The 15,311-nt window shown below is 46.2% G+C and overlaps 1 protein-coding gene across 2 annotated transcripts in view; it reads left to right on the top strand.

Annotated features, from left to right (window-relative positions):
• Nucleotides 1–15,311, top strand: part of MLH1 (mutL homolog 1) — a 42,416-nt gene that overhangs the window by 10,786 nt on the left and 16,319 nt on the right. For both annotated transcript variants that reach the window (XR_004917879.2, XM_036094161.2), the window contains exons 7-13: nt 1,344–1,386; nt 1,535–1,623; nt 3,602–3,714; nt 6,012–6,105; nt 6,994–7,147; nt 13,015–13,391; nt 14,890–15,038. Coding sequence is in view for 1 of the 2 variants with exons in the window: in XM_036094161.2 (XP_035950054.2) it covers nt 1,344–1,386; nt 1,535–1,623; nt 3,602–3,714; nt 6,012–6,105; nt 6,994–7,147; nt 13,015–13,391; nt 14,890–15,038 (1,019 nt within the window). In the remaining variant the exon portion in view is untranslated. The remainder of the gene's footprint in view (nt 1–1,343; nt 1,387–1,534; nt 1,624–3,601; nt 3,715–6,011; nt 6,106–6,993; nt 7,148–13,014; nt 13,392–14,889; nt 15,039–15,311) is intronic.

The following is a 15,311-nucleotide window of genomic DNA, read 5'->3' as shown; positions in this document are numbered from 1 at the left end:
GGAAAATGGCACATTGTGTTCTAGCCTATGGATTGTTTCTGGTCAAGGTGTAGTTGCCAGTTCTGGGCTTTTTCTCATCTCCCTGGGAAAGAGCTGTTGGTCTGTGTATCAGTGAGCGTTCTTTGGTGGAAAGCAAAACAGATGGACTCCAGCTAACTTGAGCCCAAAAGAAATTTATTGGAAGGCTAAGAATGGCAAGAAGTGTCAGCAGCTGCTCCCTGGAGAGGATGAGAACCAGGCTGGTTTTGGGGATTAGATAGTGGCCCTGATACAGTTGTTTTCATTCTTTCCTAACTCTACTCAAGAGTCTGTTTCCTGGGAGAGTACATCTGATTGGTATGGCTTCCCCACCCCCCACCCCACCCCAGTCTGTGTATGGGGAGATTCCTTAGATTGGCACTCTAAGGGTAATCAGGTGGAATGGGGAAGAGGCAGTTTCCCAAAGGAAGACTAGGGCCTGTTAAAAGAAGAAGGAGAAAGGGTTCGGGGCAGGTGAAAATAACATTATGTCCACTGTAGACTGACTTCATCTCCTGGTTCAGTGGATCCAGCATGGGCTCTCTAAGTCTGCACATCCTTGAATCGTAGCAGAGATCTGTTAACTATTTTTCAGTATTTCTGAAAAGTCCAAAATGAATAAAACATTTGCTCCTCAGAAAGTGGAACATACTTCTACATCAAGTTTCTTTGCTTTTCCCTGGAGTTGTATAAATCAGCATCAGAGTATTAATTATCTCCTAGAAATAGAGGAGTTGTAGTTGGCTCTTTTGGTTCTAGGTGTGGTCAAGTGAATTCTTAATTGTTAGCTGAATGAATGCATTTTGCTAGACATAGTCCTTCAGTTTGTGGGGCCCATGAGGGAGGAATAATAAATAAATAATAGCCAACTGAGAAAAGACTGGGAGATGCCGAAATAGGACCAGGGGCCGAAAAAGACGTGGGTGAGGAGGGGGGTGTCTTGAGGGGCTCTGGGAGAGAATAAAAGAGCCCAGGAGTTGTAAAGGCTAGGTTCTCAAGATGCAAGCTGGACCTAGTGGGTTTACAAAAGTAAAACTGTAGGCAAGGAGGAGATTGTATTGAAATATCCCTGAGTCTAGTCAGAACCCTATAAAAGTAAAAAATCCTGATTTTTATTTGATTCTGCCACATTTAGCATTGATAGCGCCCTGAAGTCTGTGCTGGCTTCTTTTCCTGTGGGTAAAATTTGATACGTGGAGATATTCTTGACTGTGTGTATCTTTGTTTATCACGTGACCCCACCCATTCATTTAACCAATAGGGAGTTCTGCCTTATATTGTGCATTTGGCCACTCTGCTTACTCTTTTGTTCTTTTCTTTGCCAGGTATTCAATACACAATTCAGGCATTAGTTTCTCAGTTAAAAAAGTAAGTGATTGGTTTATAAGGGATGGTTATGTATTAGAAAAAGGGATTTTTTTTTTTTTTTTTTAATAGTTCACCTGAGGAGATAAGATCAGGATGTTTCATTCACAACTGTGAGATAGTAAGTTGTATTTTCTGCTCTGTTTATCAGCAAGGTGAGACTGTAGCTGACGTTAGGACACTGCCTAATGCCACAACGGTGGACAATATTCGCTCCATCTTTGGAAATGCTGTTAGCCGGTATGTTGATAATTCATCATATTTTGAAAAATCTACGTTCCACGTCTTGGTTTACCATTTATCATACATTAGTTTGGAATCTATCAAAGTAGCACCTGCCTTAAGAGTTTGCTTTAATGAAATAGGCCGGCTTTATTTCCATGCTCCACATTTGTTTGTGGAGTCATGATTTCAAGGAACCCACACTTCTTGGGTGCATGTTATCTCCCAGATGCTCTGGCTGTAAATCAGTGTGTTCTCTCTAGTCTCTGTCTTCAAAATATTCACAGTGTAGTAGAATTTTTTCATCTTCCAGCGCTCCCTCTTTTCCTGATACTTCCCTATCGTCACTTTGGGATTTCACTTATTATTGTTCGACATTTATTAATTGTCTCCCATATTCTAGGCTTTGTTCCGGAAGTTAAGGGTGTAAAGACAAATAAAATATTCCCTGTCTGGTGGCGAGCAGACTTCTAAGTGTTACCAGATCTTCATTGTTAGGGATAGCCTCCGAGGGGAACTTGCAGTATAGATGCCTCACGGCCCTCCCTGGGAGGCAAAAACCACCGTTTCTATCACAGAGTCCTAGCTAAATCTCAGGACTCTGCAAAGCCCAAAGTGCCCATGTCATAATCTGAGGGGAAAAATACTACGGGCCCTCTATGTGCCAGGCATGGCCCAGATGAGGGGCATATGCAGATGGAGAAGACAGCCCCTGGCTTCACTTTTTCCAAAAATCTTAGAAGCAGCAGTAGTCCCAGAGCCCGGTTTTCTACTTCAAAGGACAAATTACTCATTTCTTTGAGCGAAACCAAGCTCCTAACTAGGGAACAGTCAGTTTGCTTTTAAATACCCTCTTCTTTACTAATTGTTAATCAATTAAGTTTTTTAAACTCTCTTCCCAGAGCAGAGAGAGAATACTATTGTACAATGAAACTTGTAAGAGCTTCTTTATTATTTAAAGACTCAGAATTAGTCGTTAGGAAATTCCTAGGGACTGTAAGAGATTAGAAATCTCACTGAGCAGCAGTTCCCAAAGGGTGTTTCCAGAACACCAGCCTCTTGAGTCATTTTGGGGAAGAAAGGGTTTGCTGGTTTATTGTGTGTGAGAAACACCGCAAGCTGTATTTTCTGCTCAGAGACTCAGGGTACACATTACTACTTGATAGCTTCCACCGTACGTTCAGCAAATGCTTAATGAATGCCTACTATTTGCCGGGTGCTGTGCTGAGAAATACAGTAGGGCATAAAGCAGAAATGCTTCTTGCCCTCAGAGGACTCCTATCCAGTTGGAAAGACACATGAAATAATTATGCCATTCATTAGTGATTGTGCTAGATGTCTCAAAGGCAAAATAGAAGGCACAACAGGAGAATCTCTCAAGGTCAGGGAGAGGGATAGTCAGAGAAAGCTCTTTGAAGGAGTAAGCCCAGACATATGAGGGATAAGGAGGAATTAACTAGCTAGCAGTAGGAGCTTTCCAGGCAGAGGGACCTGCACTTGGGAGGATCCTCAGGCAGAGATGAGTGTGGCTTATATGGGGACCACCTTTCACCCATTAACCTCACCCCCCCATAAGCACAACCCTGAGGACACCACACTGGAGCCCCGTTTTGGTGGTGTTCATATAGTAAGGGATTCAGTAGAAATGAGTCCTTTTGGAATTTCGTCTTTGGGGTTTAGTTAGTAAGATACATAAAAGTTTCAGCAAAATAAGGTCTCAGAGCTTGGATTTGTCATATGTCCCAGCAGTCAGAGCAGTGCTTGGCATAGAACGTAAGTGCTTGAAAACAGTGATAGGGTGAGTAGTAGGTGGGTAGATGGAGAGACAGACGGATGGATGGATGGGCACAGAGGACCTCAACAAACCAAGTTTTAAGAGTCCTTATTTGGCAAAATTAGTTTATGAAGGAGCCCTGATTTTTCCAACTTTGATTCTTTATACTGTTTGAATTTTCCATTATTTTCAAGACACTCAAAATTTCTCTTTTTCAACCAGAGAACTGATAGAAGTTGGGTGTGAGGATAAAACCCTAGCCTTCAAAATGAATGGCTACATATCCAATGCAAATTACTCAGTGAAGAAGTGCATCTTCTTACTTTTCATCAACCGTAAGTGAAAAAGAACCATGTGGGGAAATCTGTCCACAGGGAATTTTATGGGACCGTGGAAAAATTCCGAATCGACAGGCTTGATTACACCCAGCTGGATTACACCCAGCCTGAGGAGGCCGAAGTGTGGCTTGATTAGGAAGCATTTATAATTTCTAGCCTAAGTCTACTCAGCCCTCTGATATGTGCTCCTTGCTGGCCTACTGTTGGCAGAGTGTGGTTGTTGCCTCTGGGAGAGGGCATCACCGAGGCCTGTGAGCCTGAACAGCTTCCTCCCTGCTGGCCTCCGAGCCTTACAAGCAGGCCCCAGGCTGTTGTTTGTTCTGGCCTTAGATCAAGAGTCAGCTGTTTGAGTCGCCCAGCAGCACACAGGGAGGGGGTACCTCGGTGTAGGCAGTGTCAGTAGTAAAGAAATGGAATGTTAAGCCCCTTGGGATTTTTCTTTTTAAAGAATGAGTTATTTATGATAATGAGCAGTGCTAGAAATCAGGGAGGAAATTAACTAAATTCGGATTCTTGTCAGATTCCTCTCTGGTCTTTCTCTCTCTGCAGGCATATTGTTTACATGATTGCTGCTTGTTGAGTAAATGCTATTTTGCATTCTGTTTCTTTTTACTTGATTGCGTATAGTATGGTTTTGAGAGAGTGTGACGGGGAGCCACACATGGGTCTAATTCAGTTTTTAATTTTCCAGCCAGAAATGCATCATGCATCTTGCCATTTGTTCCGTACTTACATTTTTATCATATTGATCCAGTACCTTTATTGTTCAAAGCAATTTGTAATTATTTTATAGTTTTGTTGGCTTGCTGTTGAAAATGGTATATTCCCCTGTTCCGTTTATAATGCTAGCCAGCCAGAAGTGTCCAGATTATACATGTTTTACAGCAGTTTTCCAGGCCATATAGAAACAGAGGAGAGGGAGTCAATATTTTATAGACACGTTCTGTTAAACTGATTTATATTATATTAGTAGGGTTTTTCCTACTTCATTAAGAAGGACTTAAGGCTGATCTGTAATAAAGCTGGCTCTAATCAAGGCTCAGAAACGGTTTTCACTTGGTTTTCTAACCGTGAAGGATACTGCTTTGTGACACATGTGTTGGCTTCAGAATAGACGAGCAGAAATCAGGGTAAGCGCCGCATGCGGAGCCCGTCTGTGCTGCTGGCGAGCTGTTTACCCCATGGGCTCTGCATCAGCATTAGCGAGTCTGTCACCGCACCGAGTTCCCACTGGCCCAGATGTCAGACTCTTAGGTGTATCGTCCAGTTATCTCCACGCCGTGCGCTCTCACTCAGGTGGTGGGCAAAGGAACACTCCTTCGGCCTGTCTCCAGTCCAGAAATCGCAGCAGAGGGGCTCTGGCCATGCCCTTGTCAGGGCCCACACCTGCTCCAGGCCTGCATGCTCGGGGCACGTGTCACCGAGGACTGCGCCCTTGTTGAGGGCCCGTGGAGGTGGTGAGCACTCAGAAAATAATGGTCTCCTCGTTGGTAAGGTCACAGGGTCTCTTCCCATTGGAAATAAAACCATGGGACATATCCTTGGCTACACCAACCCAGGAGAACAGACCATGAGCCGGTCATCTGGGGAGAAAGGAGGTCTGTGTTTTCTGAAAATAGATTTTCCTCTGATTTTTGTCTTCTCTCCCCCAGGTTCTGGTGTTTTCCACCCTCTTCAACCCTGGCTCATTTCCTAAATTACCTTAAACATACGTTCAGATAGTTGTACTGCCTGAAGTGCCAGGAAAACTCTTTCTTACCCTCATTGCTCAGTTGGGATACCCCACTCTTGGGACCCCCCGGGGCCCCCCGGGCAGAGTTGGTTACTCCATCCTCCTACCACTTGGCATGCACATCTGTCGTGGTGCTTACCACCTGGAACTGGAGTTCGTGTAGTCACCAGCGTATTGTCCCCCAGCCCATCGCATATGTGACAGGCAGCCAGTGTGTATGTGCAGCCTGAAAAGTCTGAGAGCTGACGGCACACGCCGCCCACCGTGCCGGGCAAGGGCAAAGGTAGTCCTCCCGGGCTGACTGAGGGAAGGGAAGCGGGGAGGCAGAACTTACTGCCTCCCGTGGTCCTGTGACTTGGCTGAGAGGAGAGAGCCTGAAGCCCAGAGCCAGATGCTGGTGGATAGCGCCACATTAAAAGAGGCCTTTCTTTCCTGGGGTCTGCTGTAGATGTCTCTCTAGAAGTGTTTTTCGTGAATGATTTCATGGCATGGTACGAACATGCACCTGTTGCCTCTCCCTTCAGGACAGTTTTGAGCTGGTTACGTTCCTTTTATTTTCTAGATCGTCTGGTAGAGTCAACTTCCTTAAGAAGAGCCATTGAAACAGTGTATGCTGCATATTTGCCCAAAAACACACACCCATTCCTGTACCTCAGGTAAGGTAGCGTCGTGCTCCTCACCCGAGACTCACAAGGAACAGATTCTGTCCAGCTGTCCTCTTTGAAAGAGATGGGCTTGCTCATAGCTCTAGCAGAGCGGATCCATCCGCCACTGGCAAAAGGAGGGTCTGTCCTTTCTCACAGGTGAAGGGCATAGTTTGCCTTCATTTACTCACGCAGCAGAGTCTCACTGAGGACCTCCCATGTTCCAGCCCCCGTGTTGGTGAAACCAAGGTGAATAACGGATCTTGCCCCCGAACCAGCCAGAAGCTGCCCCCTACCTGGCAGAAAAACCCCTTCCTCCTCCACGGTCCCTTCAGTGCCCTCTCCTGACACAGATTCACCTGGCGGTCACGGAGCAAGCAGTGAAAGATGGATGTGGAGCCGAGGCAGTCAGGTGATAGCTGGCACGGTGTCTAAACTGACTTTTACATTACATTCTGACGATAGAACATTCTCTCACGTGTACTCTTATTTCGATCCTCATAATACTGAAAAGTAAGTTGGGAACAGGTTCATGGTTACAGATGACAAAACCCATCCAGAGGGTTAAGTGACTTGCTCCAGGTCATGCAATAAGAAATTCCACTAGTTCTGGAATGATGGTAACAGCTGATGTATAATAAATACGCCAGGTAAAAACACGCAGCGTGCTTTGCATGAATTTAAGCCCCACCACATGTTATATCCGCTTTACAGATGAGGAGACTGAAGCAAAGAAAGATGATGTCACTGAGCCCAGGCTACACAGCTTCAGAATCCAGGTCGCTCGGACTTGACCCGGAAGTTTTGACCACTGTCATTTGAACCCACAAGCCTGCTGGCAAGAATTGTTTTCGCCGTTCCCCGCCACCCGAAGTAATAGTTTGCTTTTCTTCCTGCCAGCTTAGAGATCAGCCCCCAGAACGTGGATGTCAATGTGCACCCCACAAAGCACGAAGTTCACTTCCTGCACGAGGACAGCATCCTAGAGCGGGTGCAGCAGCACATTGAGAGCAAGCTCCTGGGCTCCAACTCCTCCAGGATGTACTTCACCCAGGTGAGGGCGCTCTCCGTCCAGCCCTGGCTCTGGTGCTTTCGCCACCACCAGAAAATGTGGCCCCTCAGACGCGAGAGCCCAGAGTTTTGCTTGTTGCTCTAGGACTGTCTTTCCAAGGATTACTCGGATAGTTTTCCTTTGGTAACTTCTCCTTTTTTGAACCTAACCACAAAAGGATTATGTTATCCTTGGGCCTGGAGTCAGGAGGCCCACGGTCTCACTCTGCCTCCATCTAGGACCTTCGACTAACTTCTCAGTTTCTCATGCAAGCTATCTGAAGCAGAATAAGGGCACCTCTTCCATGGGGTATTCATCTTCCCTGGGGATGTTCAGGAGGAGGCTGAGCCCACATTCACAGGGCCAGAGTGGAGGGGTGGGGCCCCTGGGAGGCAGTGGGACAGTGGGAGGAGCGGGGCCTTAGTGTCAGACGGGCCTGGGTTACCACCACGTGACTAACCTTCCCCGGTCTCCCTGGCTCCCTCAGTGAGGACTGAACTGGTCATCCTCACCTCTGAGGGTGGTGACGAGCAGTAGGTGGAAGTGTCCAATGCAGGGCCTGGCACCGTCCACCTTATTATAATTACCCAGGTTCTAAGTGCTTATGGTTCTAAGCTACTCCCAGCTCTCCGGGGCCTCAGGTTTCCCATCTGTAAAATAAATGGGGGGATAATACAATCTCTAGTATCCCATCCCAGTTCTGCCAGGATGGGATTCTAGGCAGCACATGGTGAGGGTGTGTTCAGAAGCACAACAGACCCCAGAACTACAGAAACAGAAATAAACAGAAATATCCCCCCTCTCCCCTCCCTCCATTTCTAAAAAAAAAAAGCGGGGGTGAGGGGGGCACCTGGGTGGCTCAGTCGGTTAAGCGTCTGATTCTGGATTTCAGCTCAGGTCATGATCTCAGGGTTGTGGGATTGAGCCCCATGTCAGGCTCTGCACTGGGCGTGGAGCCTGCTTGAGATTCTCTCTCCCCGTCTCCCTCTCCTCTTCCTCCTCTCTAAAAAAAAAAGAAATGGAAGCATGGGGTCCTGTAAGCAGAGAGTGGGCTTCTGGGAGCCTACTTCACAGAAAACTTTTTAAGTTCCCAAGCCAGTGAATGCTTCCCATAGGAACCTTCACGGAAAGCCCCTCGCTGGGAGGCGCCGTGGGCACAAAGCAGTGAGAGTAAATGCCGTGGGGGCAGCCCTACCACCCTTGGAGCCCAGGCCGAGGCTTGGGTGGTGAGTCCGTGAGGGTCGCTGCTGATGCCACCAGAGAGGTGTGTGTGGCAGGTGGGCAGAAGGCAGTTCTGCCTGGGAACCAGCGCTCAGTCTTCTGTTAGTTTTGCTGGGCCCCTGGTGCCACACAAATCCTTGCAGTGCCGGTGGTTGAGATATAAAACTTTTAGGAATAATCCTGTGGTCGAGTGGGGAAAGGACAGCAGAGGGGCACGATGGAGGCCCGCAGCTATTTGGGAGAAGCAGTGAGGGGTCTGGGCAGAGGAGGTAGCTCCACTCACAGATGGTTGAAGATCTGGAATTGCCAGGACCTGGAAAAGGTGTGGCTGGAGGGGAGCGGGAAGACAGCCTCAAAGTATGAGGTGAAAGTAAGGAGCACATTGTCTGGGCCAGAGTGGTGGTCTTGCTCTGTCCTAGCTGAGATCGAAAAGAAAGATTTGCCAGAGGTCCTGGAGTGTGTCTATGGCTGCACTGTGGAAGGAACTTCTCGTTTTCCTTCTTGTCTTATTTTGCATGACTCAGTTTCATTTAGTTAGCTTACATTGTATTTTCCCATAGAATTCTGCATAGTCCTGACCCGGGTGTCTTCAGGAGAGTGGATTTCTGGATCAGACGGCCTGCCTCTGTCGGTGCCGTGGTACAAGCCTGGGGGCGTTGCTCTGGGTGGTGGGGTCCAGACTCAGAGCTGTCACCACTCCTCTGGGCGCGTCAGAATACCTTCTCTCCCACTCCCCAGCTGTGTCTTGCACAACACTGCCCAGGGCCTACAGCACAAGCCCTGGTTTGCAGGGAAACCATTTGGTATGGAAATCAGGAAGCCTGGGGGCTCTTGGGGTTTGTGGCAACTCTATCCTGTTGGACAAGGTGTTTCACTCTTCTGGACCTTAAAATTATTATCTGCAAAGTAGTTCTGTTAATTTCTGCTTCTGTGGCTATTGCAAGGCAAATGAAGCAAATACATTTGACCCTTACACAGCGCAGGGGTTGGGGTACCGACCCCGTGGGCAGTCAAAAATCTGACTCTCCAAAACTTTAACTCCTCTTAGCCTACTATTGATCAGAAGCCTTACGGATAACATAAACAGTCGACTAACACATATTTTGTATATGTGTTATATACTGTATTTTTATAGTAAAGTAATCTAGAAAAAAACTGTTCCTAAGAAAATCATAAGGAAAAGAAAATACATTTACAGCACTATATTATTAAAATTCTGCATACGAGTGTGGACCCATGGCGTTCAAATCTCCTTTGTTCAAGGGTCAATTATATATCACTTTATTTGCCTGTTTACTCTGCAAGGGTTTTATATTGTCCATGAAGGGAGGTTTTTCCTTTTTGAGCACATTTGCTACTTTATTTAACTTTTTGTTATTTAGCTTACTATTGAATATTTTTAAGTACACATGAAAGTAGATATTATACAAATAATCCATGTACCTGTCACCCGGCTTCAACAGCCATCAGCATTTTGCCATATATGTTTTCTCTTTCCCTTTCTAACTTGCGGGTGGAGAAAGAGTGGTGGTTTTTTGTTTTTAATTTTTTTTTAATTTAAATTCAATTATCCAACATATAATGGATCATTAGTTTTTGATGTAGTGTTCAATGATTCATTAGTTGCGCATAACACCCAGTGCTCATCACAACACCTGTCCTCCTTAATGCCCATCACTCAGTTACTCCATTCCCCCACCCACCTCCCTTTCCGAAACCCTCAGTTTGTTTTCCGGAGTCAAGAGGCTCTCATGGTTTGTCTCCCTCTCTGATTTCTTCCCGTTCAGTTTTCCCTTCCTTTCCCTATGGTCCTCTGCACTGTTCCTTATATTCCACATATGAGTGAAACCATGTGATAATTGTGTTTCTCTGATTGATTTATTTCACTTAGCATAATCTCCAGTTCCATCCATGTCGATGTAAATGGTGGCTATTCACCCTTTCTGATGGCTGAGTAATATTCCATTGTGTATATGAACCACATCTTCTTTATCCATTCATCTGTTGAAGGGCATCTCGGCTCCTTCCACAGTTTGGCTATTGTGGACATTGCTGCTATGAACATTGGGGTGCATGTGCCCCTTCTTTTCACTACATCTATATCTTTGGGGTAAATACCCAGTAGTGCAATTGATGGGTCGTAGGGTAGCTCTATTTTTAATTTTTTGAGGAACCTCCATAGTGTTTTCCAGAGTGGCTGCACCAGCTTGCATTCCCACCCACAGTGTGGGAGGGTTCCCGTTTCTCCACATCCTCGCCAACATCTGTCGTTCCCTGTCTTGTTAATTTTAGCCATTCTGACTGGTGTGAAGTGGTATCTCATTGTGGTTTTGATTTGTGTTTCCCTGATGGCAAGTCATGGGGAGCATTTTTTTTTTAAAGATTATTTATTTTAGAGAGAGAGAGAGAGAGCGCACAAATGGGAGGAGCAGGGAGAGGGAGACAGAATCTCAAGCAGACTCTGCACTGAGCACCGAGCCCAGTGTGGGGATCAGTCTCACAACCCTGAGATCATGACCTGAGCTGAAACCAAGAGTCAGACGCTTAACCGACTATGCCACCCAGGTGCCCCAAGGGAAAAGAATATTTTAAAGCACATTTCAGGCATTTACTTTTTTCCCTAGTATTTTATTATGCGTTTTAAAAATATTTTTTCCTTATATAATCAGAATGTCCTTTTTTATACATAACAAAATTAATAGTAATATCATTTAATATCTAGTCCATATTCAAATGTCCCAACTGTCCAAAAATCCTTTTATAAAGTAGCTTCATTGAAATACATATTCAGTTAAGTTCTACTCACTATAATTGTTGTCTTTTAAATCTCTTTTAAGTCTCTTTGAAACCAGAAAAGTCCCTGTACACTTTTTTGTTGTTCTTACTGGCTTATTCTAAAGGTTTCTTGTAGAATAATGCACATTTCTGTTTGGCTGATTGCTTCTTCTTAGTGTCATTTAACTTGTTCTAATCCTCCACATTTCCTGTAACCTGGGAATTCCTATAAACTGGCATGATTACATTCAGATTTGTGAATGAGATTTCTGTGTGAGAATTTTTGATAGATGATGCCATGTACTTTCTGTCACGCCCCAGCAGGAGGCGCATACTGATAAGACTCAGCTGTGGGTTCAGCTGGTGACAGCCTGTTTCCTTCATTGTCAAGTTCCCCAGGAATATTTAGCTTAATGGTTTCACCACTCATTGATGACCATTACCTGAATCAGTTATTTCACTAGGATCGCAAGATTATGATTTTCTGATTTTATCACTTTCTCTCAATTAATTGTAATTCTTCTGTGTACAATAACTTTAGAGCTTTTTGGTTATCCTGAAATACAGTTCACACTAGAAAGTAAGGGTAAATGCTGAGTTCTGTCCCTTTAATTATCCATGTGCAAAGGAATGAGTTCCTGTCCTAGCGATCTCCAGTGATGTTTAATGACTTTGTCCTCTCTCTTTCCCTCTCCCTTACCATCTTTTTCTTTTTCTCTTAATATTTTATCATAGGTGTTAACAAAGCAATATAATTTAGTTAATTATAGTCATTTTTCTTTTGGATCCTCAAATTACCCCATCTTAGACCAACAAAAACCCCTTCAAACTGGTGCTCTTGTCATTTTGACCCAATTCCATTAGTCTTTGATGGTTTCTTGTTTCTCAAGAGAAGATGTTGTAGGCTCACTCTGTACTTTCCAAGCCCAAGCCCTGGAATTGGCCATTTCTCTAAGGAACTCTGGTTTATTTTAGTGGGGATGGTATTTAGAGACTATAATCTGGGATCAGGGGTTCCTTATTGCTGCTGGGTGGTCATTGCTTTAGGCCTTCCCAGTGGACAGAGCTAGGAAATTGTATATCTAAAAATAGACAAACTAGTGGCCGCCAGGAGCTAGTGGGGAGGGGAGAATGGTGAGTTATTGTTTCATGGGTACAAAGTTTCAGTTTGGGACGTTGAAAAAGTTCTAGAGATAGATAGTGGTGATGGTTGCACAATGATGTGATGTACTTAATGCCACAGAGCTGTACATTTAAAAATGGTTAAATGATAAATTTTATGTATATATTACTACAATTAAAAAATGAAATCCTCCTATGGAAGCAAAAAAAAAAGAAAACAGACAAAAATATAAGGACTTTACACTAATATTCCCCATTTCAAACCAATTTTAAAATTATAAGGATTTTTCTGAATTTTTGTATTTTTACTGGTGTATCTTTTTCAGAATTGCTTCTATATTAATACTTCTGTAATGATGATTATACTTGGTTCTTGCTTCTTTCTCCAGTACTGCTCCACTTTGGGATCTGGACTTCTTTTTTTTTTATTTAAAGATTTTACTTTTTAAACTAATCTCTACACCCAGTTTGGGGCTCAAACTTAACCCCAAGATCGAGAGTTGCCCCCTGGGACCTGAACTGATTTATTTCATATTCTGAATCGTCCCACTGCCTTCTTTTTTTTTTTTTTCCATATGGATTCTACTCTATTGAAACATATAGGACAGAATATAGAAAGGGTTCAGCAAAAACATAAAGTGAATCATATATTACATAAATGCCATTGAGCTTGAAAAACCACAGTGGCTAGGAATCTTATTTATTAAAAAAAAATTTTTTTTAACCATGCACTACCTTCTTTTTTGACATAGACTTTACTACCAGGTCTTGCTGGCCCCTCTGGGGAGGTGGTTAAATCCACAATGGGTGTGACCCCCTCATCTACTTCTGGAAGTGGCGACAAGGTCTATGCCCACCAGATGGTCCGCACAGATTCACGGGAACAGAAGCTCGATGCCTTTCTGCAGCCTGTGAGCAAGGCCCTGTCCATTCAGCCTCAGGACGTTGTCCCAGAAGACAGGACTGATGCTTCCAGTGGCAGGGCTGGGCAGCAAGATGAGGAAATGCTTGAACTCCCAGAGCCTGCTCAAGTGGCTGCCAGAAATCAGGGCACGGAGGGGGATGCAACAGAGGGGACTTCGGAAACGGCAGAGAAGAGAGGGCCCCCTTCCAGCCCGGGCAACCCCAGGTATGGACTTTGGTTGGAGTGCAGCCTGCCTCTGCTGTTCTTAACTGAAACTGCCTCTGTCTTGACTCAGCATGAAGCACCTGCCGCTTCTCCCTGCCTGACCTGCCCTCTGCCTCCAATGGGACAGTGCTCTGCCTTGTCCGCTCTCCGCCTTTGACCATGGCTTGAGAGTCCCCCACTCAGTGGCCTTTGAGATATCTTAAATGTCCATGGTTCCAAGCATGAGTTAAACACACATCAGAAAAAAAAATAAGATGTCTCTTTTATTTTTAGTACTGGGTTTTGATAACGCCTCAGTAGCAGAGGTGGCCAGAGAGAACCCTAAAATACCCAGAGGATTCTCCTTCATCGCCCTCAAAGCTGCTTCCACTGCTCTCAGGAAAAACACATTTTCTCAGTTCAAATTATGAAGCCCCTGAAGCCCGGGGGCTGGTGGTGAGAGCGGGAGAAGGGCGGACGGAAGAGCGGCTGTCATTGCCCTGCCTTCCCTCCCCAGCGGGCTCGGGGACGCGCCTGGGCTCAGGGTGAAGGCGCCCGCCCAGGCCTGCGCATCGGCCCGGCGCTGAGTGGCCATTGGGGTTTGGACGGGTTACTTGGCTCCAGTTTCTCATTGCCAAGTCTGTCTAGCAATATGGTGTGTAGGGATGTCTCCAGGGAATCATCAAGGGGGCTGCCACCTGTGGGGAGCCCACTCTGTGCCGGGTACTTTACGTACACTATCTCGTGTCATGCAGGGCAGGGTTACGTGTCTGTCACCACCAGCTCTTTACCACACAGCAGTCAAAAGAAATCTCTGAAATCAGAAATGAGACTGGATCACTCCTCAGCTGAAAACCCACGCTTCCCCCGCACTTGGGTGCATCTGCCCTGCTCCCCCCCGGCCCCCTGCTTTCCTTCCCCCGCGGGGTGCTCGGCCACATGGCTCGCCTGAACTGCCTGAGCTCCCCCACGCCCTTTGTTCTCCCTGTGCTCCGGGCCTAGGAAGTCTGCCTTCTTGCCGCTCAGGCCTGCACTCACGCGTCACGACCTCTTGCCAGAGGCCCTCACACTGCCCCATCATCCTGTTACCTTGTTTATTTTTCTTAGCATTTTCTGCTACTTCAAATGATCCTTTTTCTGTAGCTGACTCCCCAGCTAGAAAGTAAGCATGCTGAGGGCCGGCACTGCGTGGAGCTGGCGTTGTAACAGTGTCTGACGGAGGACTGAACAAGCAAGGTGGGGGCAGGGTGGGTGCGCACGCGCAGGGCCCTGCAGCTGCACAGGGCAAGTGACTCCAGCGTCCTGCTGTGCGCACGGGCTGCCTGCGGCAGGCTCAGGGTCATCCGATAGGCCGGGTGCGGGAGAACAGACCGAGGACCCCGCCCCAGACGTGCAGAGCCAGCACGAGAAGCTGCTCCCTTTTCCAAAATGCAGTACGCAAAATTTGGCTGACATATAAAAAAAACAAACCATTTTCAAGTATAGTCATGATCTGCCGGCTCCTTAATCTTCGTTGCAGAAAGAGGCCTCGGGAAAGCTCTGATGTGGAAATGGTGGAAGATGATTCCCGAAAGGAAATGACAGCAGCGTGTACCCCTCGGCGGAGGGTCATCAACCTCACCAGCGTGCTGAGCCTCCAGGAGGAAATTGACGAGCGGGGACATGCGAGTACGTGAGTGCCATAGGTTGTGGGGCCTCCGAGGGCCAGAGCTGCCAACGTCACGTTGTAGGAAGTGCAGAATGTGCGGTAGGGCAGCCACTGCGCGTGCCAAGCACGCCTCCCTTTCCTCAGGCGCAGCGGCAGCAGCTGCAAGACCATTTTTTTTTTTTTAAGATTTTATTTATTTTTCGAGAGAGAGACAATGAGAGAGGGAACACAAGCAGGGGGAGTGAGAGAGGGAGAAGCAGACCCCCCGCAGAGCAGGGAGCCCGATGTGGGGC

This window comes from Halichoerus grypus, chromosome 1 (genome assembly GCF_964656455.1).
Source record: "Halichoerus grypus chromosome 1, mHalGry1.hap1.1, whole genome shotgun sequence".
NCBI lineage: Eukaryota > Metazoa > Chordata > Mammalia > Carnivora > Phocidae > Halichoerus > Halichoerus grypus.
This window is presented reverse-complemented; position numbering and strand designations above follow the sequence as displayed.